At 41.0% G+C, this 24,814-nt stretch overlaps 1 protein-coding gene across 12 annotated transcripts in view; it reads left to right on the top strand.

Annotated features, from left to right (window-relative positions):
• Nucleotides 1-1,079, top strand: part of HAUS6 (HAUS augmin like complex subunit 6) — a 40,068-nt gene extending 38,989 nt beyond the window's left edge. For 11 of the 12 annotated variants that reach the window (XM_055699845.1, XM_055699842.1, XM_055699844.1 and 8 more), the window contains one exon: nucleotides 457-1,079. In XM_055699845.1, coding sequence (XP_055555820.1) covers nucleotides 457-471 — 15 coding nt within the window. In that variant the 3' untranslated portion in view covers nucleotides 472-1,079. Of the gene's footprint in view, nucleotides 1-63; nucleotides 114-456 lie in introns of all 12 variants that reach the window. The other variant, XM_055699839.1, reaches the window with a different exon arrangement.
• Nucleotides 1,080-24,814: the final 23,735 nt, after the last annotated feature.

The following is a 24,814-nucleotide window of genomic DNA, read 5'->3' as shown; positions in this document are numbered from 1 at the left end:
AAGCCTTTTAGTATGAAGTACCCTGCAGTCTGGCCTGCCTGCCCCCTCACCCCATCTCCACAGAAGTGTCAACTTGAAGCTGTAGTGAGTGAAGTGTTTAGTTACATGTGAAGGTCAGTTTTTGAAATGTATTAATAAAAATTAGCCAGTGATGGTTATATGGAAGACTTCACCAAAACAGATGGTATTTAGTTAGCACAACAAGCTAGTCTGAAGGACTAGTGAGATTTTTGCATTGTGACAAGGCTTGCCACAGTTTAGCTTTTTCTGAATTTGAAATTTGAAACGGTACTGATAGCGGATGATTTTACCTTACTTGAAATAGTTAGGAAGATTGGAAGTACTGTTTCTTACATGCTTTTCTTAACATACATCAGACACTTTTGAAGCAGTATTTCAGTCAATTAATTGAGTATTACTCAGTGCTAACTAACATACTTTTTTTTTTTTTTTCAGATAAAGAGCAGTTGAATGGGAAGCTGAGCATGGAGGAACCATCATCAGAATAGAATTTGTGTGGCAGAGGCTTAACTGTAATAGCACAATTACGGTTCACTTGAGTGTGTAGCATATTCACCAAGGACTGCCTAGATGGAGAGGCTGCACTTCTTTTTATTTTTTGCGGAGACTGTATTCCAGTTTCTTTAACAGTGTCAGTTGGTTACTCTGTTTCTTCCAATTTCATGTCATCCATAGTAACATTTTATGCACAGTCCATCATTTATGTACAGAACTATACTTGATAAGTATATTTTCTAAAATAGCAGATGTTGAGTAGGTGACATATTCCTAGAAACTGGGAAAAAGTGGCTCAAATGAGAAATAGTGAAGTCTTCAGTGTCTATCTTGCCCCTAATTCCCTCTCCTGTGAAAAAGAAAAACAACCAAAACCCAAAAAAAACACAAAAACCCCAAAAGACAAAACGTGAATAAATCAAATTTTACTTGGTGCTCTACATTCATTAGCTTCTTCTCTTATTGAGACTTCTGATGAATATTGACATAATTTCTACTTGTTGATAGAGGCTGCTTTCTTTCTGAAGTGCTGTGTAAGGACAGAAAATAAAATTGTCTCAACATCACTGTTTCACGTCCGTTATTTTCCTGTTGCCGAGCAGAAGGGACTTTGTTTACCTACTTTGTGACCACAGCATCCTGTTGTTGGCGAGAAAGAGCCTCAGATGGGATGGCTGCCACCGGAGACACGCAGCCGGCAGAACCGGCGCTGGGGAGCCAGCACAGTAACACCTGGGTGTGTGGGCGAAAATGGTGCGAGCTAAACTATTTCAGAGAACTGGGCGGTGTTTCGGGGAAATGGTGTGGACTGAAACCTATAACTGCTGGGGCTCCGCTCGCTCCTGTGCTCGGCTGTGGATAACTGGCTAGCTGAAAAGGGTCACATAGACATAGTCCAGCTGGCTGGACAAAAATGCACATCGCTCTCAGCTTACCTGAAGTAAAGCAAAAATACACTATCCTTGGCTGTTCTTGTTACACAGTAACAGGAAGGTTGCGGTGGGAAAAGAATGTTGCAGGTGGGAACAGATAACTACAGAAGAGATACTAGGGGCGGGCTTGGTATTTAGGCAACTAACCAATAATGAGCTTAACTTTTGTAAAATGTATGAGCTAATTATAACAAGGCATAAAAGGTGACTGTAAGGCACAATAAACGAAGTCTGCTGATCACTCGTATTGAGTGACTGTGTCCCCTCCGTCGTGACACTCAGCGACTTGGAGGACTCCACGGGCTTCGCTGACTCCACCTGCTCCACCCGCTCGCTCACTCACCTCCACGGAGTCTGGGACTTGGACAATCGCGCCGAGACAAAACATCGCTGGAGTCCTGTGGTGACGCAAGTCAAGGTGGACTTAAACACTATGTCTGCGTGGCTGGGTTCGGACAAAAAATGGCCTTTATTGTTTATACAAACTATTTATATGTCTTAGACGGTGCAGGTGTTAGACCCTGATAAGTTTTTGTGTCCTTCTTGCTTGTTATTTGCTGTTGCTGTAGGTGCCTGTATGCTGCGGTTCTAAGTTCTGATTCTTCACATTCTGTTTACATACCTGACAATCTGTGGCTGTCTTAAAGGCACATGGCTAAGTCTTTGAGGTCAACTAACTTATCTGCAGACCCGCTGCAGACCCCAACAGAGTCCTATTGGTGGTGGATAGATGCGCCTCTCCCGTTCTCTCGCTTACGGATTTTGACTTTCTCTTCCTCTCTGTCCTATTGCAAGTATCAGTTGTTGTACATCATCTGGCCTCGTTTGTGCCTTAATCTCGCCCTTGGGATTGTTTAAGAACTGTCCCCGATATCAACTTCCAATGTTGGATCGGGACATGTGCCTATTTCTTGAGCCTTATTACTGAATACATTTTACACTAAAATTTTATGATTTTACAACTTGTGGTAATGTTAATGCCACTTTATTTCAACATATTAGTATACATCTATGACATTGTGATGTAACTAACTGATAATACAGCTTGCGGTGGGGTGGGAATGTAAAAATTGAGGTTCCAGCAGATAAACTTCATATTGTAAAAGTATTGGCCCTTAACCTGATGTGCTTACAGAATTTTAGAAGCACTGCTGTGTAAAGTTGTTTTTCTGTTCTTGAGTATCTTCCTCCTTCCTTCCAAAACAGTTGCAAATAGGTTTTAAGAAGGGCCTCTGCCTGTATTTGACGTATTCCTTATAAAGGAGAATTCGACAAGCTTTGTGAGAAGAGATTTATGTGGCTGGTTGTGGAAGCTATAATGTGGCTGCTAACATGTTAACAGCTAAGAGGGAAGTGCTTCTTAGTAGGCCATTTACATGTTGATCTAATCATGGTCAAACAGCTAGAGCATTGCAAGGTCTGCCCTTAGCTACCATCTGTCTGGAGCAGGCCCAGCCATGTTCCTTGCAGACTTGTGCTCTAGAGCTTGGTGCTGGTGACATCACAAAGGTTTCCCAGGTGACTGTCAGGGCTTTCATGCCCTGGTCAGAAGAAGCTTAAAAGCAGGGCTGCAGAGCTCTGATTGAGATGCCACCAGAGGAACCTGGGCATCCTGCCCCAGGGAAGGAGCCAGCTTGTTGGGATGGTTAATGCCAACAGTATCAGTGTTGTGTGCACTGTCACTGCTTCTGGAAGTTCCTAGGTCTTTTGACATAATTGACTCCAGAGGCTGCTTCTGAAGAATTTTTTTTAGGTTTTGGGTTTTTTTTTAGTTTAGTTTTTTTTTTTTTTTCTCTAGAGCGTCTGCTGGGAAAGAGCAGAACCATAACATTTTCTTACCGAACATGTCTCCGGTATCGCCTGTGCCTTTGCAAGTAATTCCATCCTTGAAGAAGTGCATTTGTCTCCCGTGGGTATGTAAAAGAGGCTAGGGCAAGCAGCTTGGAGTTACTTGGCTAGAAGGCTGCACTGCTCTTTAGGGCTGCAGTTGCTCACATAAGTTGTATATGAAAAATTACAGAGCATTTAAGAAGCTTTAAAACAGGAAGCATTTTTCCCTCATTCTGCCTATTTGACCATGTACTACTTGTTTTAGTCATATGAATAAACGATTGGCAGGGAGGCTTCTGATTTTTTGTATGTAGGTTTATTACATCTCTAAGAGGAGAGCTTTTTCCTTTTTGGATTGATTTAAAGAACGAAGTCAAAATTTCTTTGTGACTAAGTATCCTTTATTGGCAGTGCTGGATGCAGGGGGGATCCTTTTGCCTAATGTGCGTGTCCAAAGTAACTGTCTTATATTTATACCATAAACCAATGACTATTCAATTAACGCCTACCCTCGCTTCGTACGTTAATTAGCTTATCAGTCTTTTGTGCTTGTGCAAATTCTTCCATGAATTGTGGGGAGGGGTCCTCGGGACGTGGGCGGTGGTCTTTGGGAGGAAGGCCGTAGGTCTTCCTCAAGGTGTACTTTTCACCTTTTGCCAGAAAATGCTGAGCTGGCTGTTTTCAATCAGCTCTTGCTATCTGTCTTTCCTCCTTGGGTGTTAAGATGCCAACAGGTAACAGGATGTCCACAGCCTCACAAGGTGTCAGCAGACACAACACACAGGGGATGGATGCCGACAGATAACAGGATGTCGACAGCCTCACAAGGTGCCGGCGGATAACAGGATAGCATTACAAGATGTTGACAAACACAATACACATTGAGGTTGTCATTATTCTATCCTACAGTGAATTCATACAATATCATTCCCCCCTTTTCTAGGTACATGCAAATTCCTTTGCATCATATATATCTACTTGCATTCAAACACCAAAGCATGCATCTAAATAATACACATACAAATATTCCAAATATTATAGAAATGATTAATACAACAAAAATCTGTTTTAACCATTGAAGGTTAGGTAACCAAGAAGTCAACTTGTTCCATATTTCTTCAAATCCCCAAGAAAGATCATCTTTTGTAATCTCGTGTAGTACTCTGGTTTGTTTCCAAATTTCCTCCAAGTCTAAAGGTATTCTCTGGTCATTGTCCATATATGTGCAACAACTTGCATTTATTATTGTGCACACTCCTCCTTCTTTGCTAAACAACATATCAAGTGCCAGCCTATTTTGTAGAGTTATTTTTGAAATGCTTTTGATTTCGTCTTGTTGTGCCTGTATGGCATCAATAGTATAATTCATGGCAATTTCCATGGTAGCAGAGAGGTTCACTAATGCTTTTTCTAACTCATTTACTCCTAACCATGGTAAAAACCAACGGGCAAAGCTATGAAACCCCGTGGGTCTTTCCACAATAGGGTTGGTCCGTCGTTTGAATCTTTTCATATATGATCTAATGAGTCCTTGTGTCAAATTGTAAGTTATAGAGATGTGTGGAAAAGCAGGTCCCACGGCACACTCACCTTGCCAACACAGTGGTAGAGCTTTTCGAGCCTTTTCTCCACATAACCAGTACCATCCCATTCCCACCTTTAGGGGTGACTTTATTTGTTCTCCTGGTTTGATTTATATTCCAAAGATTTGCACCTCCATGCTTCCAGTAGGAGGTACAATTAGGGTACCTTCCTATGAAAATTGTTTTCCCACACCTTTTTATCAGCCGCATTCCCTCCTGTTTCAGGTTCGGTGCTATTCAGGGGGCATCTCTGGACACAAGGAACACCTGTACTAGAGTTTAAAGGACTTTCAATATCTAATGACCAAACCAAATCCTTAATTTTCAGTTGGGTATATTCTGAAATATCCATATTCGAGAAAGCTGTATGTATTTTGGATTCATTTGGGAAAGCACTACCTATTAGGGGAAATCCTTGACCAGCATTTTCAGGCATTTGGGCACAAATCCAACAAGAGGTCAAATTAAAATTTTGTACAATTCTCCCTGTTAATTGCAAACATACATTCTGGTCCCATGCTTTGACATTTCCCAGCCATAGTCCTGTTACCGCAGCTATCACTGCCCATCTCCTCGACAGAGTTGTAATCTTAGGGGTCCCGTCGGTGTGGCTTCCCATTGTGTTTTCGGGGCTTTCTTCACTCTTGAATAATGGATCCAAGCGACTTGTTCTCTAATCTTGATAGCAGTGTGAGTCGTCAGCAACACCCGATATGGTCCATTCCATTTCTCCTCTAGGGGTTGTCCTGAAAAAGTCCTTACATATACATAATCTTCAGATTTAAAAGGATGGATTGGTTGATCCAATCCTCTAGCCCTGGTTCCTAGCACAAATTTATGTATTTTATTTAATTGTTTCTGAAGTTCAGTTATATAAGTATATAAATATTCTGATCCTAACTGTGTTAAATCCTGTCCACTAAATAGAAATTGGTATGGTCTTCCATATAAAATTTCAAAGGGACTCAAATTTTCTTTTATTCTAGGTTTGACTCTAATTCTGAGTAATGCTAGAGGGAGGGATTGAGGCCATGACAAATTAGTTTTTTGTCCGATTTTAGCTATCACAGTCACAAAGTCTTTATCTTCTGGTATTAGTTTCTGGTTCAGCACTGAATAAGAGGCTCCTGTATCTATTAAAAATTCCATTTCCTGTTCCAATTTCCCTAGCTTAATTTTAACCAGTGGATCCGCTAGGGTGGATTCCCCCGGACCACTTCATTGGTCAGGAGAAATGTTAGCTATCACGGGTCGGGTCCCACTCAATTTCGGACACTCTACTTTCCAATGACCTATCTCCCTACAACAGGCACACTGATCTGATCTTAAGGACTGTTGAGGCCCTCCTCGTCTCCCAGCTCCCCACCCCTAACCCGAAGGGGTTCTTCTTGTTTCCTCAATGCAGCTACAGTAGCTGCGGCAATAGTTTGCCCTAATTTCTGTCTTTCATCCCCTTCCCGATTTCTAAACACCCTCCAAGCCTCTTCCACCAGTCTTTCCAGATCTCTCAAATCTGGTCCTTTCTGTCTTATACCTGAAGTTTCCGTCTTATACCCTCGGCGGATTGTCCTAGAAATAGGGAAACCAGCTGTGATTTACCCTCCTCAGATGAGGGATCTAAGGTAGTGTATTTTTGCATGGCTGTTCTTAAATGGTCAAGAAATTCCGTGGGGGTCTCAGATTGTCCCTGTTTTATAGTATATAATCTTGACCAATTAACCGATTTTGGTACCGCATTTTCCAAAGCAATTCTTACCCATTCTTGGTATCTTTTTAACAATTGGTAATCATTATCATTATAGTCTCAATTAGGGTCCGTTCTAGGCACGTGAACTTCCACCATGCCTGAGAAAGCTCCCGTTACTGTTTGAATCTGTACTTGTGTCCGAGCAGTTTTAATTACTAATTGTTTTTCTGTCTCAGACAACGCAGCCAGCGTTATTTCTATATCCTTCCAATCCGGATCCAGGTTTTTTACAATTAGCTCAAATCTTTTAGCGACTGTCTCCGGATCATCTCGGTATACCCTTTTACTGCTTCTTTCCAGGAATCTAACTCATTTGTGGTAAAGGGCACCTTTATCCTGGCAGGCCCGTTAGATCCCATAGCTTGCCGCCAAGGGACTTGAATTACCGGCCCCGCTTTACTCCTTGTACGGGCAGTTATCGGAGTAGATTTCTTTTGATCTAAAACATCTCTCGTTCCTTCAGCTCCCGTTTCCTTTCCTACGCTGCCATCTATCTGCACAGGAGGTAGAGGCGAAACAAAATCTTCTATTCTTTCCTCTGATCCGCTTAATTTTAAACATCTTTGTCCAATACTACATGTTGAACGACACCTCTTCAATTTCCCAGCCCCATCCTTCCTCATATCCTTTTCCATTGCCAATATTAAGGGATCTTGTGGTGCTAGGTTAATTCCACACCCCTTTTGCCACTCTGGGTGATTCATCAGAGGGAAAAACATATCGACGTACAATACTTCATCCCATTTTGCTTCTCTCCGTAGGAACAGCATTAACTGTAATGAAGTAGTATAGTCTATAGTACCGTTAAAAGGCCATTTTTCTTCACATTCCAGCTTATATAGCGGCCACCATTGATTACAATATTTTATTAATGTTTTCTTATTCACATTCCCACCAGCAGATCCTCCAATATCCTTCCAATGACTTAAGACACATCCTAAAGGGCTTTTCTTTAAAATCCCACCACTTTGTTTTCCTCCCATTTTCCCGCTTCACACTAGCAGAGTACACTTAACACTTACAAAATGCAGCACGCAGGTACCTTTCTACAGCAACATCAAAACCCCACTATTATTACCAAGAGTATAGCCAAAATCACAATAACAATAATTGGAGTCAAATTTCACATCCAATACGTCAGGAAACCGTAAAAAGCAAGATTACCAAGAATATAGCCAAAATCACAATAATGATAATCGGAGTCAAATGTCCACACTGAATAAGTCAGAAACCCGTAATAAGCGAGACCGTACCAAACGAGCCCTATAGGTGAACTTGCCAGGCTCCAAACGGCAATTGAATGCCAACCAAACGTATACTTAAGGTGCTAGCCACAAAAGTATACACCACCCTGCAGAAGTTCAACTTTTGACTTACGGGCAGTTCCAAATGTTATAAACGATAACAATTAAAACAAATTTATTTTGGGTTCAATCAATTTAGGTTGAGAAACAATAAGCAAAAACAGCTCTGGGTGCGCAGAGAACTCAATTAGTTCCACCACACGCACACCTGAGTCCTAAAAGCAGCGTCTTTTATCCCTGGATCTTGACCAATCTCCTCTCGCCGGATGTTCGCCCCGCTCTTTCCCCATCGGGCCGTTAGGGTACGCCTTCTCCTCCTACTGGCTTTCCTTTGGCGCGCTTTTTTCAAATCTCAAGGTCTTTGTCTCCTTCGGTGGGCCTTCTCTGGCATGGTTTTGCTTTCTTTGTCTCCTTTGGCAGGCTTTTCCAGGCAGCGATTGCCTCAGGGGAAGGGGAAGCCATCACATTGTCTTAAAGGAGAACCACACGTGCCCACTCACCACAACTGTGATACAGGTCCCAGATTTACACAGGGTACAACAATTACACTGATCACAGTACATTCTGGTTTTGACATGAATCATGACTGCGTTTATCACAAGAAGAAGGATAGTTTTAATTCAAATAGGACTGGTGGTGTGTATGCTGTAGCTGCTATAGAAAATACGCATGTGAAGAGAAATGGAGAACAGGACAGAACTGGCACCTGTTCCAAGTCGAGAAGATGGCAAGTAAGATAGCCTGTGGGAAAGAAAGGGAGTAGTAAGACGTGTGCTGCTAATGTGGTTCATCAGAATATAAGAGAAAACAGTATGTGTGTGCAGGAACAGTGCTGCACAGATCATCAAAGGCCATGACATAAACTGTGTGAGAAATGTCTGATTCTCTTGTCCTTGGAACAGTTTTACTGCAGCTATTCTGCTTCCTTCTTATGCAGTGCTGCTATCACATTCCATGCTGTCCTGCAGGGTGGAAGGTGTGTTTGACTCACAGGCAGTTCAGGGCCATCGAAAGACCAAATGACCAAGATTCTTGATAGTAATTTTTATCAAAGGTGCTTGATTTGAATTTTGGAGTATGTACAATCTCAGAGAAAGGTTCACCCAGTACAGGATTCACCACTGTTGTCTGTATTCGTAACACACAGGGTTCTGATACCCAATATTCCTACCTTTGAATTTTTGGGAAGTTCTTTTATTTCTTGTCATTGGGGCTGAAAGTTTTGTCAGTGCCTGCAGGAGCGGGCATGGAAATTAGGACCATGCCTGGCGATCAGTTAGCTGAGGGGAACGTGCTCGAGCTTGTAGGTCACGAACCCTGGGAGGACAAGGAGTGTGAATAGACACAACAATTAACATGATGAGTCATCCTGAGAGAGCATAGGGGAGTGGGGGACGGATGGTGCCAAGGAAAGGTAAGGTAACACTTTGCTGTTAATTGATGACTCTAAACACTTACTTAAAGTGTCCTTTGTTTGTAGCTAACCAGTCAGGGATTGCCTAGTATGTAATGCTTAGCTTAAAGAACCAATCTGTTTAAGGCACGCAGCTTCTGAAAACATATATAAACTCGTGATTGCATACAATAAATCGACATCTTGCCTGCATCAAACAGTGTCCTGTCATCCTGTCATCGCTGCAAGTGGCAGTTTACTATTTTAAAAGATCAGATATTTTATAAGTATGTATAGGAAACAGTTGGGAGCATAGTCTTGGGCGCTGCTTAAAAGCTACATCCATTATGTAGCATGGGGATTTTATTAAGGAGGGCGGGGTGGGGGAGCGAGGAAGTGAACAGACTGAATACATATTTGATTATGTCATTTTGCATTTTCTGCAGGAGGAGGAACAATCTCTGTGGTAATACTGGCCAGGAGAGTCAGCTTTACTCAACGCTGATCTCTAAGGCCTTTCCCTGCTGCTTAATAGGTTTAGATTTGGAAGTCAGGCTTAATGATCAGTTAATATTTATTGCAGTCATTGTTTCTCAAATAGTGAGGAGTGCTAGTGTTGGAAAATCCTGATTTTATTGAGGACTTACAGTTTAATGCTTTAGTAGTGTTTTTGTGCCTTATTGCATAGGTAGGAGTGCAAAATGTAGTATTTTTTTTTAACCTTAATTCGAAACTTCTATTTACTGAATTGTAATGCAAGTGGATTGAAAAAAGAGGTTTTGTGATGTAAGATGTTCTGATGTAACTTTTTTCAGAAGCATTGATACAGCATTATGAGAGCGTAAAATGCCAGAACATGAAGTAAAACATTAAAAACTTAAAGTGTTAAAAAAGGAAGATTTGAAGACCAATTAAAAGGAAAACACACCTGTTTTTAAAATCAAACAGAAATAGTTTAAGTTGCCTAAAACCCAACCTCTTTTCATGGATTATTTCCATCAGTACCTTCTGATGGAAAACAACTACCAAAAATGACTGTCTCTATTACGACTTGGGTCAGTGTTATGGTGGCACAGATAGTTGCTCTTGGCAGGGTTTTGAAGGTGGGTCTTCTTAAGTCAACTGGGAACTTGTGACCTTCAATCCATCTTTAGTTTCCTTCTTAAGTCTGCTCTTCAGGCTATAGTGAAGCTTATGTTTGAGTGCACCGGGAGGTCCGTATTTCCTGTTCTCTCAAGAAAGGAATGACTACTGCATGTAAACACTGTATTACTTTTTTCAGCCTTACAAAGCATTCTGCAAATTGTGCATCTGACTTCTTGTTGCTTGGTCTGCCAGAGTAATTTGCAGACCTGCATGTGGTACCCCTAGCAATGTTTGACACTCAGTTGAACTGTGGCAGCCCTGCCTTCCGAGTAATCTTACTGTGAACATGTTCATCTAAATTTTTGAAATAGTGGCTCTCTCAATAATAATTTTTCATGTGAATCAACCTCAGTTCATCAAGAGTTAGTTATTGTTGGATTAAATGGGCTAAAGATTGCCAATTGCTATCTTTCTCCTGGATATTCTAAGCATCAAAACTGTAGAGGTGCTGGAGCGTGTCCAGAGAAGGGCAATGAAGCTGGTGAAGGATCTGGAGATCCTTAGGTCTTAGGAGCAGCAGCTGAGGGAACTGGGACTGTTTAGCCTGGGGAAGGGGAGGCTCAGTGCAGACCTTATTGCTCTCTACAACTACCTGAAAGGAGGTTGTAGGCAGGTGGGTGTCGGTCTCTTCTCCCAGATAACAAGTGACAGAAGAGGAAACGGCCTCAAGTTGTGCCAGGGGAGGTTTAGACTGGATATTGGGAAAAAATGCTTCACTGAAAGGGTGGTCAAGCATTGGAACAGGCTGCCCAGGGAGGTGGTAGAACCACCATCCCTGCAAGTGTTTAAAAAACATATAAATGTGGTGCTTAGGGACACGGTGGTTTAGTGATGGACTTGGCAGTCCTGGATTAATGTTGCATTTGGTGATACCAATCATTTCCAACCTAAATGATTCTATGATTCTAATACCACAGTGCACGTAAAGTAATTTTCTCATCTGTATTTCTTATCTTCGCCATTAGTTGGAACACATTGTGGTGAAGAATTTGCTTTTCATTGCAAATATGGGCAGAGGTGATTTGGGCATGTGAATCCGGTGTCTCCCCTTGGAATTATCATGTGCTGGTTTCTTATGTCCCAGGATGTGTCATTCTGTGAGGAACATTTAATAGCTGCACGCGCTTAGTGCAAAGACCAGGCAAGAGTCAAGACAAACCGACAGAGAAGTGAGTGGAGTGGCATCTGTTCATGCTCTTGCTGTTCTGACTTGGTTTACATAATCTTGTTTTGCCGAGGTAGTATCAAAATCTGCCTTTCCTGACTTTACTTGTGCTTTATTTCTCCTGTTTGCAGAGCATGCAAACAGGTGGCTTCTGAAGTACCTTTTATTGTTGCTGAATTGGTGTATTTTCCCAAGCAAAATAATAGCTACTACTTAATGCTAAAGCTTGCCCAGATTATTGTAGGTATGGTAAAGGGTCAGTGAAAGGGCATTTATGAAAAGAATCCTTACTCCTTGTGAGATCACTAACCTGCTTGTTTCTCTCTAAGTAATATTACTGCACAAGTAACATTACATTGCCTTACTGTGGAGTGAAAGCCCACGGAAAACGGCAGCAAGCAAGAACCGATTGATTGTGGTATTTCAGGGTCCTGAACTTTTCACCAGAAGATGGCAGCAGGCTGATGTTGGTCGCTGAGAGCACCGCTCCTTACTGTTGGGTAAATGTGGAGGTAACTATGCTAAACACTTTGAACCGAATAATTTACCATAGCTTACAGTGAGAAACTGGGCATTCTAAAGCATTGCATGTCAAGCAGTTTTGTGGGTTTGTAGATCTGGCTGGCTGCTGGTCTGCAAGTCCTGGCCATTGTTCAGTGATGTGCTTTCATTTTACAGTCTTTCAAGGGCGTTTATTTTGGAAGAAGAATCAAAGCAGGTAGAGCTGTTGCTTAAATAAGTTTGCATTTCTTGCATATTGCCTTTCAGTTCAGGAAAATGTTTCATTCTGTTCCTAAAATTAATTTTCCTGGCTATAAATCTCAGTTAAATATAAAAGCACGTTTTCAGTGACAGGGACGGCAAAAGTAGAGAAAAGAGTGGAACTCATACTGTACAATGCAGAAAGAGTTCTTGTTTTCAATAAAAAGCCTATGTAAATATTGACTAAAAATGTGGAGTTCAGCAGCTCTTCCAGATGTTTTGTGGTATCTTTAATGGAAAATAATCTATGTTAGCCAGAGAAACAAAGATATTTTTTACCCTGTAGCCATAAATTAATCCTCACCATAGTAAATGTTTAGCAAGTTGACAATCACAAATGTCAATTAGATAAATTTATGAACTTTTTATTTTTGGTGCATTCAAATATTGCAGAATAACTTCACCACTGGCAAAATCCTCCTTCTAAAGAATGTAAGTACGGGAAAATGTGCAGGTGTTTTTCTTTGATGAGAAGTAAAACACTAAGTCCAACCAGTGTGATCCATTGCACCATGACTTGGTAAAACTTAATGCCAAACTTTGGATTTCCCTGTGTGCCTGAGGTTGAATTCCTTTAAGGTGTTCAATATGGGCAGACACATAAGAAGAGGTTACCTGGCCTAAGGTTACTTGGGCTTGCCCAAACCCAGTTGTCAGCCAACAGACACAAAACAGACTGCATCCAAGATGCCAGATCTAAATATTACATGCTGATTCCTAATCCACATCTGTGATGTGCCTGCAGCTGTTTTTACTGTTTACAGCAATACATGCTAACAGTTCCAAAAAAACCAAGCAAAAGTAAACCCCAAATTCTTGCAAACTCTGGCTCTCAAGTGAGTCTTTATCTGTGGAAAATTTGGTGTTTGTGTAAGTTAAACTATACCACACTCCACATTGACAACAGGGCTGTACCGATCTGCTGAAGGCAATGGTAGTTTTGGTGTCCCCTTGCTTTTGAATTCTTCATTTTGCCCCTTTGTTTCCATTAATTGTTGTAATAGCTAAGTGTTATGTGTCATGTTAAGAGGAATATGACATCAGAAGACTTCAGATTCCATTATTTGAGAGCAGCCTTTCCAGGCATATTTATGAAAAAGTAATGGTAATGTCGTTATCATAATAGTTCTTTCAATATACAAGATGGCAGAAGTTCATTCATTTGTGGCATTTGGTTAGGTTAAGATTTGCATTTGCATTCCTAGTAAACACCACTGGTGGGGCTTTCAAGTCTGTCTGATGACCAGCTTTGCACAAACCAAAAGCCAGGAATGATGGCTGTCAGATTTTAAATGGCCAAGTATATTTTTGTTATAAATCTTATTATGCACACTACTTAGCGTTAAAAGGCTGCACACAGATGTACTTTCAATATATTTGGTTTTTAAAGGGACTGAGTGCCTCTGGCTAGTGAGCTGCCATGAGTTCATGAACCTGCAAGTTAATGCAGTAGTATAAGGGGGCTTTAACATGCCAAAGACAAGCATATATTTTGACAAGTTATTCTACAACTAGAGCAAGTTGCCTAGTTATATCATTAAATTGATCACCAAAAGCAAACCCCAGATTTCCAAAGTGGCTGTTTTTCCTAGCCTTGTGACACCACTTCTCCCTTCTCCCACACTTCCTCCTTCCCACTTAAATCCTGGGTATCCTTTTACCTCTGAGGGATTTCCATAATTCCCTCCAATCTATTGATACCCCTCTACACTGTCTGTCCTCTTGTCTAAGGCCAGACAGTGCCTTTATTGTCTTTTTGTGTGGTTTCTCCCCAGCTTCCCCCTAAGCAGATTTGCTCCTTCTAGTTTCAGGGGTTCCTCTTTGCTGCTTTCAGCCCCCAGCATCTCTCTCACGGTACTTTATACATCTGAAAGCATCTGCTTTCACCCTTCAGCTTTCTTCCCTCCATATACCCGACTTCTGTAGAGACTTTTCTGATGGGAGACTTGTGTTTTCAACATGAACGAATGAAGTGTAGCCTCTGAGATCCTAGCTGGCTGTCAATAAGGGCTGGAAGAGGTCTTTCCTGTGCTCACCAATTTTTTATGTGCTCACAGCCTGCTTCTTTAAAACAGAAAAAACCTGGAGAAAAGTCCCTTCATGTTTCCTAGCATTTCCAGAAACTGCTTTGAAAATATCAGCGTGCTTTATCAATTACAGTGTTTAGCAACACTGCGTATAAAGCCTTGTGTCAACGAAAAGATGTTATTCTACACTCTAGACTCAGCCTAGGTGTTTGATCAGGAATGCATGTAAACTGCACTAAGACATCAGTGATTATGTAAGGCTTCCTGGTTTAAAATTTCCAGAATAATTTGCATAGAAATGACATTATGGGAAGTAATTGTATAGATTAGGGAAAAGGAAAAGAGAGCAATTAAAATTCCCATCAACAGAGTACACCATCAATTTGGAAAGTTTGACAGATACAGGCAGAAATAAAAAATATAAAACTGTATGGTCATTTTAACATGAATTTATACACGTCAGAAGGCAAGTCAATCTGGCTGTAAAGAGAAAATGAAAGGGTGGTGAGCATGGCTTCACCTGAGTAGGCACAATCCAGCTGACCCAGCAGTTTTAAGTAAAGAACATTGGTAATTTTTGGTAAAGGCAGCTGTCATGGGAGAATTGGGTGGGTGGCTGTCAGGATAGAGCTGCACTGTTCAGTGACATATAATCCACAACTTCTTTACCATGTAGGATAGGCATAGCAGGTAGATACTGATTTCTGAGTTTCTCTTGCCTGACACAAGTGTGCCTTCTACTGCATCCAAGGACCTCATACCTCTGGTCTGGGTGCAGAGTGACAGCACAGACCTTGGGGCAGAGGACACTCATTCTGACCTGATCAATTTCAGCCCTGGATAGTGACCTTGTGCACAACACAGGCCATCTATGGATGTGACATTATTCTCTTCACCATGTGTTACCTTCTTTATTGGATTGTCTGCCATGCTGCCAGTGGCCGTGGATAATCACAAGTCACCAACAGCTGTGGCTTTCTCACAGGTGCTGCTGCTGCACCTGTGTTTTCAGCTTTCTTTGCAGTGGGGTGCTTGCTAACTAACCATTCTGACCAAAACTGAATGGAAGGTAGTGTTAGGTGATGCTCTGGTTGACTTAAGCCGCTTGGTGCCCAGTGCTCTGCCTCAAATGCTTTGGCTTATGTTCTAGGTATCTTGTGTTTTTGGGTACATAGTTTCCTAAAGAAAAAGCTTCACAACTTCATGCCTTGTAAGTTGCAGGTTTCAGGAAAGAAAATCCAGAAAATATGGCAGTTTTAATTAAAAGAATATGTTTTTTTCCTTCTAAAACCTAACAGTGCTTGCTGATATAGTTAACCTGATTGTAGTAAAAACTGGTGTTTGGAAACCTACATAAAACTTATGAGAGCTGCGTTCTGTTTTTTGTTGTTACAAATTCCTAGTTTACAAACTCTGAAGCCTCATTTTGTTCTGCCAAAAAGGCTTTAGTATTACAGATGGCTGTTCCTAACTACCCAAAATTCACTCTGCAAATTTACTGTAATTAGAAGTTGTGTCATCTGGAAGTATCTTAGGTTCCTCTAAATTTTTTAGGAAAGCAATATGAACAAAAGACCTTAATAAATTATAGCACCCAGATTTGCAAAATTTAGGCCTTACATCATACACAGACAGAGTTGGCCAAAGGCAGAACCAGAAACTTTTAACTAAATAAATGACCCTTTAATAAAATTTCAGGCAAACTTTATGTGTGGAATGTCACTGATCCTTCCATAATTCTTGCTACTCTCTATTTAAATGTTCAAACAACGGGTTCATATCTGAATGGTTTGACATGTTGCAGCATGGTACAGGTTGGCAGAAAAAATAGTGTTGCTAGTACTGAAATCAGGTGAAGGGAGTACACTCTGGAGGGTGGTGTCTGTTGTGAATGAATGGTTGTAAACTATTTGCTGGTGCATTAGCATGTCTCCAAGAAATACACTGTCTTTTAAAAAGCTTCTAAATATTGAAGGTAAATAATCTGTGCTAACAGTTTTCAAAGGGAAGATGGATATCTACATCCCTTAAGTACTTTTGAAAATAAATTTCAAGCCTAGAAGGATGTGTCGTTACCTAATGTGACCTCTTTCATAACGTATTTTGTGTGGTACCTGCATTAAAAGTAATGGTTTGTAACTGAAGAAGAACTCATAGTCTTAATGTATTTTGTGAGTTCTAAACTTGCTGCCCTCCATTTCTAAGGGATAAAATGGTAGCTTGTGTGCTAGCTAAGTATTTTACCAAAAGAAGTTTTTCTTCCATATTTACTGGATGAGATACACGCAAAGAATTTTTGCAGTTCTGGTTGTTCATTGTGCTTCATGAAACATATTTGAATAGTTAATATTTAAAAAGAAATCTCAAGGTATTTATACAAATGTTCAAAGTGCATGGTACCAGCAACTATCAACTGTTAAGTGTGTTTCTAGCATTAGAGTATAAGTAGCTACATGTGACAGTAATACAGATATCCAATGTAAGCATTGTGGTAGAAACCAAGTACATATATATATATCTATATATATATATCTATATATATATATCTCCTTTACATTTCTCTGTTTTTTTTCTCTTGCATTTTCTGCACTTTAAAAAAAAATCAAGGCAATGGGAAAAAAAAAGGAAGGACATGGTAGCTATGACAATATTTGGCTGTTGCTTAGAGGGCCTTGTGATGAACCCACTATTAATAAATCCACTTTTATGTCAAGTGTATGCACCTCTTTGCAGAAGGTGAAAGTGCTCAAAGTTTTCACCAGAAATGTGTGCTTTTTCCACAGTTAACAGGACCCGTTTGAAGTATAGATGCGGTTATGTATAGTTATATATACCTATATAGTTTATATATATATAATAGTATAAATATAGTTACTGTTAGTTATTGTTTTCTTTGGATTAGACAATGTTGACCAAGAAAAACTGTCAGTAATTCAGGTTCCAGTTCAAACTTCTAACTGGTGAGAGTCTGATAGAACAGAGATGAAAATTCAAAAGACATATTTTACTACAGGGAAGGATGGACTAGGAAATTAATCTCTCCTCAAAAGGGCTGATTGTGATCTTACTTTATAACTTTGGAACTATGGAAGCCCGTCACCTATCAGCAGTGAAGAATTACTGTCTACTTTTCCATTTCCAGAAATGGAAAGCTGTTAAGAATTTCAGGATTTCTGACAGCTTCCTCATGGCTGGAATTCTTTCATATAGGGAATAGTTTAACAGGAAATTTAAGTTTTTCCTGATGCATAACTTACTCTATTTAACTTTTTTTCCCATCAAAAATTTTTTTATGGCTTAAAAGCTTCTATCCTGGCTACTTATCTGGTAGAAATAAGACAATGCTAATTCTTACTTTTTTGGGAGATGTAAGTTAATTGACATTCAATGGTGGAAAACCTGTAAGCAGGGATAAAGTTTTTTTCTGTTTTTTTTTTTTCAAGAGGAACCTCGCTGAGCAGCTTGCACTAGATACACAGGAAGTTCTCAAGATCAAATGGGAAGCGTACCATTGTGGCTCTGAGTAACACCTTGTTGTCATTTTCCAGTGTGCTGCACCTCAACAGCTGTTAATTTAGCTCAAAACCAAGGGAAACTTTTTCTGATTGAAGTTGATGGATTCACATCTCAGAAATTATTAAGAAGCTTATCATGTAAGCATTCAAATTTTATGCTTAAACCCTTCTCTGTGCATTTGTCCTGAGTATCTGTATATCTATTTTACCATTTCCTTTAATGAGGATTGGAATAATTTGTGTCTAGTTTATGATACTTATTTCTATGTATTTAATATTTTATTTGTTATGTATACATCTTCAATATTTCCATAGAAATAAACTATTTCTAGTTTATTTCTGTGCTGCTGTCATGACTCAGATGGCTTTCTGGATTTACTCACACTTTGCAATGGTGTGCAGAAGAGCAACTTTGGACTTACAGGTTGGTTCCTTCCATGGATTTTTGTGGATGTTTCAGCTCCATTATTTCTCTACTTTTTTTTTTTTTTCCTCCCCATCACTCAGCTGGACTGTACTTTCTTTCATCTGAGAATATACAGCAAATTATTAGTGGAACAGGAACAATTTGTAAAAGTCTAACATTGTTCTATTTAGAGCTGAAGTCATCAGCATTTGAATTAAATCTAAATTTTCTTGAATATTTGTGATGCTTAGATGGCCAAGATTTTGCCTCAGCTCCTTATTATGTAGAGGGCAAACATAACATTTGTATCCAAAGTGAAAGTCCAGGGCAGTTCAGAACTGGGGAGGCTGATTGGATTGAGGGATTTGGTATGGCTTTACATTTGGAAAAGATCTCCACTTAAGATCTCACCTGTTTGTGAGTACTGACAGAGAATAAACTTTGGTTCAACAGCTCCTTCATGAGGATGCAAGTTTTCAATTTTTTGGCATAGCATTGCCGTATCTTGGACTTTTGAACAAAGAAGGAATGAGCAGTACAGGGGCATGGATGCCTGTCTTTGTTTCCTGTCTGCAGCCAGAAGGCAATTAATTCACTCAGATGTGTGTTACTATTTGCCATTCCTGACCTCAGCATGTGGAGGTGTACTTGATTTTTCTAACCCTCCATCCTCTCTGCAAGGACTGGTAGCCATCTGTCCAGAAAAACCTGATGATTGTTTTACACTAAATCATTCTTCACTCTAGAAGTACTATATTACTGACACTTGAAATATTATACAATCAGTGTTTTTCAGAGTGAGGAAGAATGGCATGATTAATCCAATTTGCCTAGCATTTCAGCAGGCATACTGGCCTTACCGTGATGTCTTCAGTACTTGTTGGTTCCCCCATTCCTTTCTCTGATGCCCTCAACTGCAGTCTTTCTTTTGGCCACCAGTCTTGCAGCCTAAGCAGTATCTAAATCCACAAGTTTTTCTGAATCTTTCCCATCATCTCCCAACAATGTAGTTGTTTCTGTGAAGTTTGTTCCTGTATAGTGTGAATGTGCAAGCAGAAAACATAACATCTAATGATGCCTGTCATCCATGCAATCAGCTTTTGATAGTCATCAGTCTAGAAGAGATGTTGCCTTCATTTGGTGCCTCCCTATGGAGTGATCATTCTTTTAAAGGTGCTTTCCAGTCTGTAATAGCACTGCAAGCCTTTAATACGGTTGAGCAGTTCAGCACTAGAGCAGGTAAGTTGTCACTGTGTTATCTCTGACCTCTTTATCCCAATCAGGGTTTACTGACCTCATTTGTATCCTAAGCACAGGCAGAACTTGTTGGCATCCATCTGCAGTAAGATTATTGACATTAAACATTCATAGTCATCAGAGAATTGTTGAATGGTTTGGGTTGGAAGGGACCTTTAAACATCATCGAGTTCCAACCCCCCTGCCACGGGCAGGGACACATTCCACTAGACCAGGTTGCTCAAAGCCCCATCCAACCTGGCATTGAATATTGCAGGGATGGGGCAGCCACAGCTTCTCTGGGCAGCCTGTTCCAGTGTCTCACCACCCTCACAGTAAAGAATTTCTTCCTCATATCTAATGTAAATCTACCCTTGTTCAGTTTAAAGCCATTACCCCATGTCCTGTCACTACATGCCCTTGTGAAGGGTCCCTCTCCAGCTTTCTTGTAGCCCCTCTTTAGGTGCTGGAAGGCCGCTATAAGGTCTCCCTGGAGCCTTCTCTTCTCCAGGCTGAACAGCCCCAACTCTCTCAGCCTGTCTTCACAGGAGAGGTGCTCCAGCCCTCTGGTCATCTTTGTGACCCTCCTCTGGACTCGCTCCAACAGGTCCACATGCTTCTTATGCTGGGGACCCCAGAGCTGAAGGCAGCACTCCAGGTGGGGTCTGATCAGAGCAGAGTAGAGGGCGAGAGTTCCCTCCGCCTGCGGGCCACACTTCTTTTGATGCAGCCCAGGATACGGTTGTCTTTCAGGGCTGCAAGCGCATGTGGCCCACTCATACTGAGTGTCGCATCCACCAACGCCCCCAAGCCCTTCCCCGCAGGGCCGCTCTCAATCCACTCAGTGCCCAGCCGGTATTTGTGCTTGGGATTGCTCCAACCCAGGTGCAGGGCCTTGGCCTTGGCCTTGCTGAACTTCATGAGGTTTGCCCAGGCCCACCGCTCCAGCCTGTCAGGGTCCCTCTGGATGGCATCCCTTCTCTCCAGTGTGTCAACCTCACCACACAGCTTGGTGTCATCAGCAAACTTGCTGAGGGTGCAATCAATGCCACTACCCATGTCTCTGACAGACATGTTAAATAATCCTCATCCTGATACCAACCCCTGAGGAGCACCACCCATCACTGGTGTCCACTTGGACACTGAGCTGTTGACCACAACTCTTTGAGTGTGACCATCCAGACAATTCCTTATCCACCAAGTGGTCCCTCCATCAAATCCGTGTCTCTGCAGTTTAGAGAGAAGGATGTCGTGCAGGACAGTGTCCAGTGCTTTTCAAAAGTCCAGATAGATGATGTCAGATTCTCTTTCTTCATCCACCAATACTGTAACTGCGTCATAGAAGGTCACCTAATTTGTCAGGCACAATTTTCCCTTAGTGAAGCCGTGTTGGATGTCACTAACCACCTCATTTTCATGTGCCTTAGCACAGTTTCCAGGAGGTTCTGCACCATGACTTCCTCTGGGACACCTGAAACTGAACTTTGGCATCAATTTCTCCACTGTTTGCTGCATTTAGCTGGGATGACTGAACTCTGACAACATAAAAGAGTTATTCAATATGTATGATATTCTGGTTTTGTGCAGTTGTTGTTTGGACTAATAGTAGTCAGGATCTTTAAGACTTCCCTTCTACTTGCTATACTTCCTGTTTTAAATCAATATTAATCTTTACTTACATCATTTCAAAGAGGACACATGTGAAAGAAGTATGAAGATAGTATTTATTTCTGCACATTATGTCTTGTGAACCTTTAGGTACTGAAGTACAGATAAGACAACAAAGCCTCTGAGCTGTAGTGGTAGTACCTAAAATCATATTGACGACAATGTGAAGTAATGATACAATTCTTGTTCACTGAGGGTTATTTGAGATGAGATTAATGGGAAGATTATATTAAAGATTTTCTGTTCTTGGTTGCACATGTTGAAAGCAAGGCAAAAAATGTGCATAAAGGCGAGAGTGGCCATGAGGAGTGTAGGGAGCTTAATACATAGCCTTGCTCAGAGTTCACTATGTCACTAAACTGCATGAAAATAATTACTTTTTGCAGCTTTGAGAGGAACACAACCACAAAGACATGTAATAGCAAATGCCACCATTTTGTCCTCTTCCAGGGTACTGTCCTCCTTCCAGCTGCCCTGGATTGCCAGTGCTGGCATTCTGGTGGGGGTGAATTTGCAAGACTGACCAATCATCTTATTTCACTCTTTTGGCACTGATGAGCGCTATACATCTGCTTAGACATATGTATATGTACATATATATATACACATATACATCTATGTTTCTCTTTTGTTAAACTTTTGCCTGAAATCACAGTGAAGACTGTGTGCATGCAAATGTGTGAAACCTCTTTTTCCACTCTCACTTTTATTAATTTTGAGATGATTACTGATCCATCTATTCTAACATTTGGTGAGTGTGTGTGTTGGGTGAAGATTGGCATCCAGAGTTCAGTGTTCTGATATGACACAAAGAAAAAGTCTTCTGAGCTGTGTGGTAATTGCAGTTAACCTTCCAAGGGTTTCAGATTAATATTTTTTGTCCTGTTTTGAACACAAGGACTTCAAACTTCTCTCAAGGGATCTCTTACTCTTTTTGTCCATTTACTTTCAATTTTTTTTCCCCAAACCATTCACTATCTAAAAGCAGAATGTTTTACTTTCCATATGACCCTGTCACAATTTGGCTTTATTTTCCTGATATTTTTACCATATTCAACATTTATATGTGACATACTTCGATACTTTGCACATGGATGCTCTTCTTCCCTTCACAAACATCTAATCTGTCATCCTTCCTTTTGTAACCCAGTCAGGTAGCTGCGTGTCTGATGGGCATCTCCATTGCTTGGAAAAGATTTGCATAAATAAAGGCTCACTTTCAGTGATTTTCTTTGCAGCCTGATTGTGGGCAATCAGTTCCTGCTATTAGACTCTGCCCCAGTTCTTTGGCACATTTTTACATCCTGTCTTTCTTTGGACAGCATCATCATTCCATCTGGACCAGAGATTTCTATAATATATTGACTTGATCTGACCACTCATGGAAATTAGAGATGGTACAAGAGGTGGGTTATGTGGTCAAGGAGATACTGCTTTTCCCTGTGAGGGCTGGCCTAAAGACCAGTGTTATTTACAAAAGAAAACTAAAGTCTCCTGAATGACAGTTCAGCTCTGATATTTTTTCTCTCAAGCAGTAATTCCGTGGCATCCATGACCTCTACGGACAGTAATTACCAGTAGTAAGCCACATAGCTGGGATAAATTAGGATTTTAATACCACTTAATACCATTACTATTCCACCTGCATTTTAAGCCCACTCTCATAATCTTTTACTATATATCATAGACATTTAAAATATCAGGTAAGTCTGAGAGGCTTATCTTGAGAAATTCATACATTTTACAGGATTCTTCCTCTTTCTTCTCTGGAGAAGGCTGTATTTTATCTTTAGTTGGCAGAGAGCCAGCTGGCAGTTTAATTGGCAGCCAGTGCTGGTCAGAGAGACCATGGTGAATGCAGAAATTGAATTCAGACCTCCTGAATTCTGGTCCTGAGCCATGGCTCCAGGTTGTCCTGCCTGGTTTAAGCAAGTATTTAATGTAAGCTGAGAAACTGTTCACATGTTTCATCTCTGCCTCTTTTTAGATGAACCCAACTCTTATGAAGGCAGGAGATCGGCTATTCTTCTGTAATTTTTAGTGCAACCCTCCCCCCCTTCTTATATTTTATTACTAACATTGGCCAGACTTACTTGATAGACCTCAATCAACTAAAGCGTAATTTGCACAAGTGAAAATCAGAGTAGAATTAGACAAAAACTACCAATATCTAAGCAGGCAATCATAACAAACATCAAAATTTAGTTCTCATCAATTTTTAGAAAATAAGGTACAGTGTGACAACTGTGGTATCAAAATGTTTATAGAGTATTTTTAACTGTTTAGCTCTGACATTGATATGCTGATTTGCTCCAGTCACATAGCAGTGACTTCAGTACTGAAGAATCATGTAGTTGTTTTATAAATATTTATCATGCTAGGAGTAACAAAGTGTAGCAAACCTCAAAACCTAGCATTGTTCCACTCTTCGTTGTTAAGAGTCTTGCTGTGTTATTTATGGTAGTCTCCAGTAAAAAATATTTTCAGGAATATCTTTCTGGATGCAGAAGCAAAGCTTTTATAGTATCATATATTGGTGCTGAATTATCACTGCTGATAATTTTCTGCTCATAGTCTGTAATACAGAGTATTGTCTGTAATACAGTGCATGTTACTGTAAAAAGATCACAATTTAGTGCAAAATATTAGAGACAAAACATTCAGGTATACTACTCTGCCCCATCAGGAAGGATTTCTTTGCTGGAAAGAGCTAACCCTGAAATATCTCATTCTGTTGTTGTGTGCTCTGAAGTTCAACAAAGAGAACAAAGTTGTACACATGAAGAGTAGGTGAATACTTGAGGTGTAAAGCCGCCTGCATTGCCAGATCACACTGAAGGCTAACTTCATCCTAGGGCAAAAAGCTTGGCAGCCTGGGGCTGCCGCTGTCTCTGCAGGAGATCCTGGCCTTTTTCCCATCCTGTGCTGCTGAGATCCCCCAGCATTCATGCTGTCAGCAATGTCTGCAAGGGGAAAAAGGTATGTTCCACAACGTGGTGTTCCCTGTGGGCTCCTGTGGGGTCTGTGGAGGGATACCTGCATTGCACACCCTTTCCCTCCTGATCCACAGAACCCCTCACCTTCCCTAGCACCAACAGTGCTGCTGGGCAGATGCAAGATTCTGTCTTGCAAGTGTCTGTCAGGATGTAGGATAATGTGTCTGCGGTGGAGAGCCTGTCTGGTATGGGCAGGGAGCTCCACAAAGCCTCTTGGGAAACCCAGTGCGGCACGCGAGTGTCTTCAAATGCTGTGCCTGCGGCTGAGCTGTAGTGGGATACTAACCGATGGTATTAGCAGAGTGTCATTAATTTTCTCCTGATCAGGCATTCCTTATCTGCAAAATGCTACTGTTGGCCAGTGTATGTTGTACTGTGTGCAGGGCCACGATGGACTAAGCAGTATCACTATTTCCCCTGCTCCAGTCTGAGTGCGGTTTTAACACAAAAAGCTAACATAAGGGCCTCGTCAGCACGCTCCAAAGCAAAACCGAAGGCTAGCTTGCTGCCTTATAGACTTCAGTAGGGCAGAAGGGACAAAGTGTACTTAGGGGTGATATGAAGCCAGCACATTTGAAGCAGAAAGAA

The sequence above is a fragment of the Falco cherrug genome, chromosome Z (genome assembly GCF_023634085.1).
Source record: "Falco cherrug isolate bFalChe1 chromosome Z, bFalChe1.pri, whole genome shotgun sequence".
Lineage (NCBI taxonomy): Eukaryota > Metazoa > Chordata > Aves > Falconiformes > Falconidae > Falco > Falco cherrug.
Note: the sequence above shows the minus strand (reverse complement) of the source record. Positions and strands in the feature narration are given on the sequence as shown.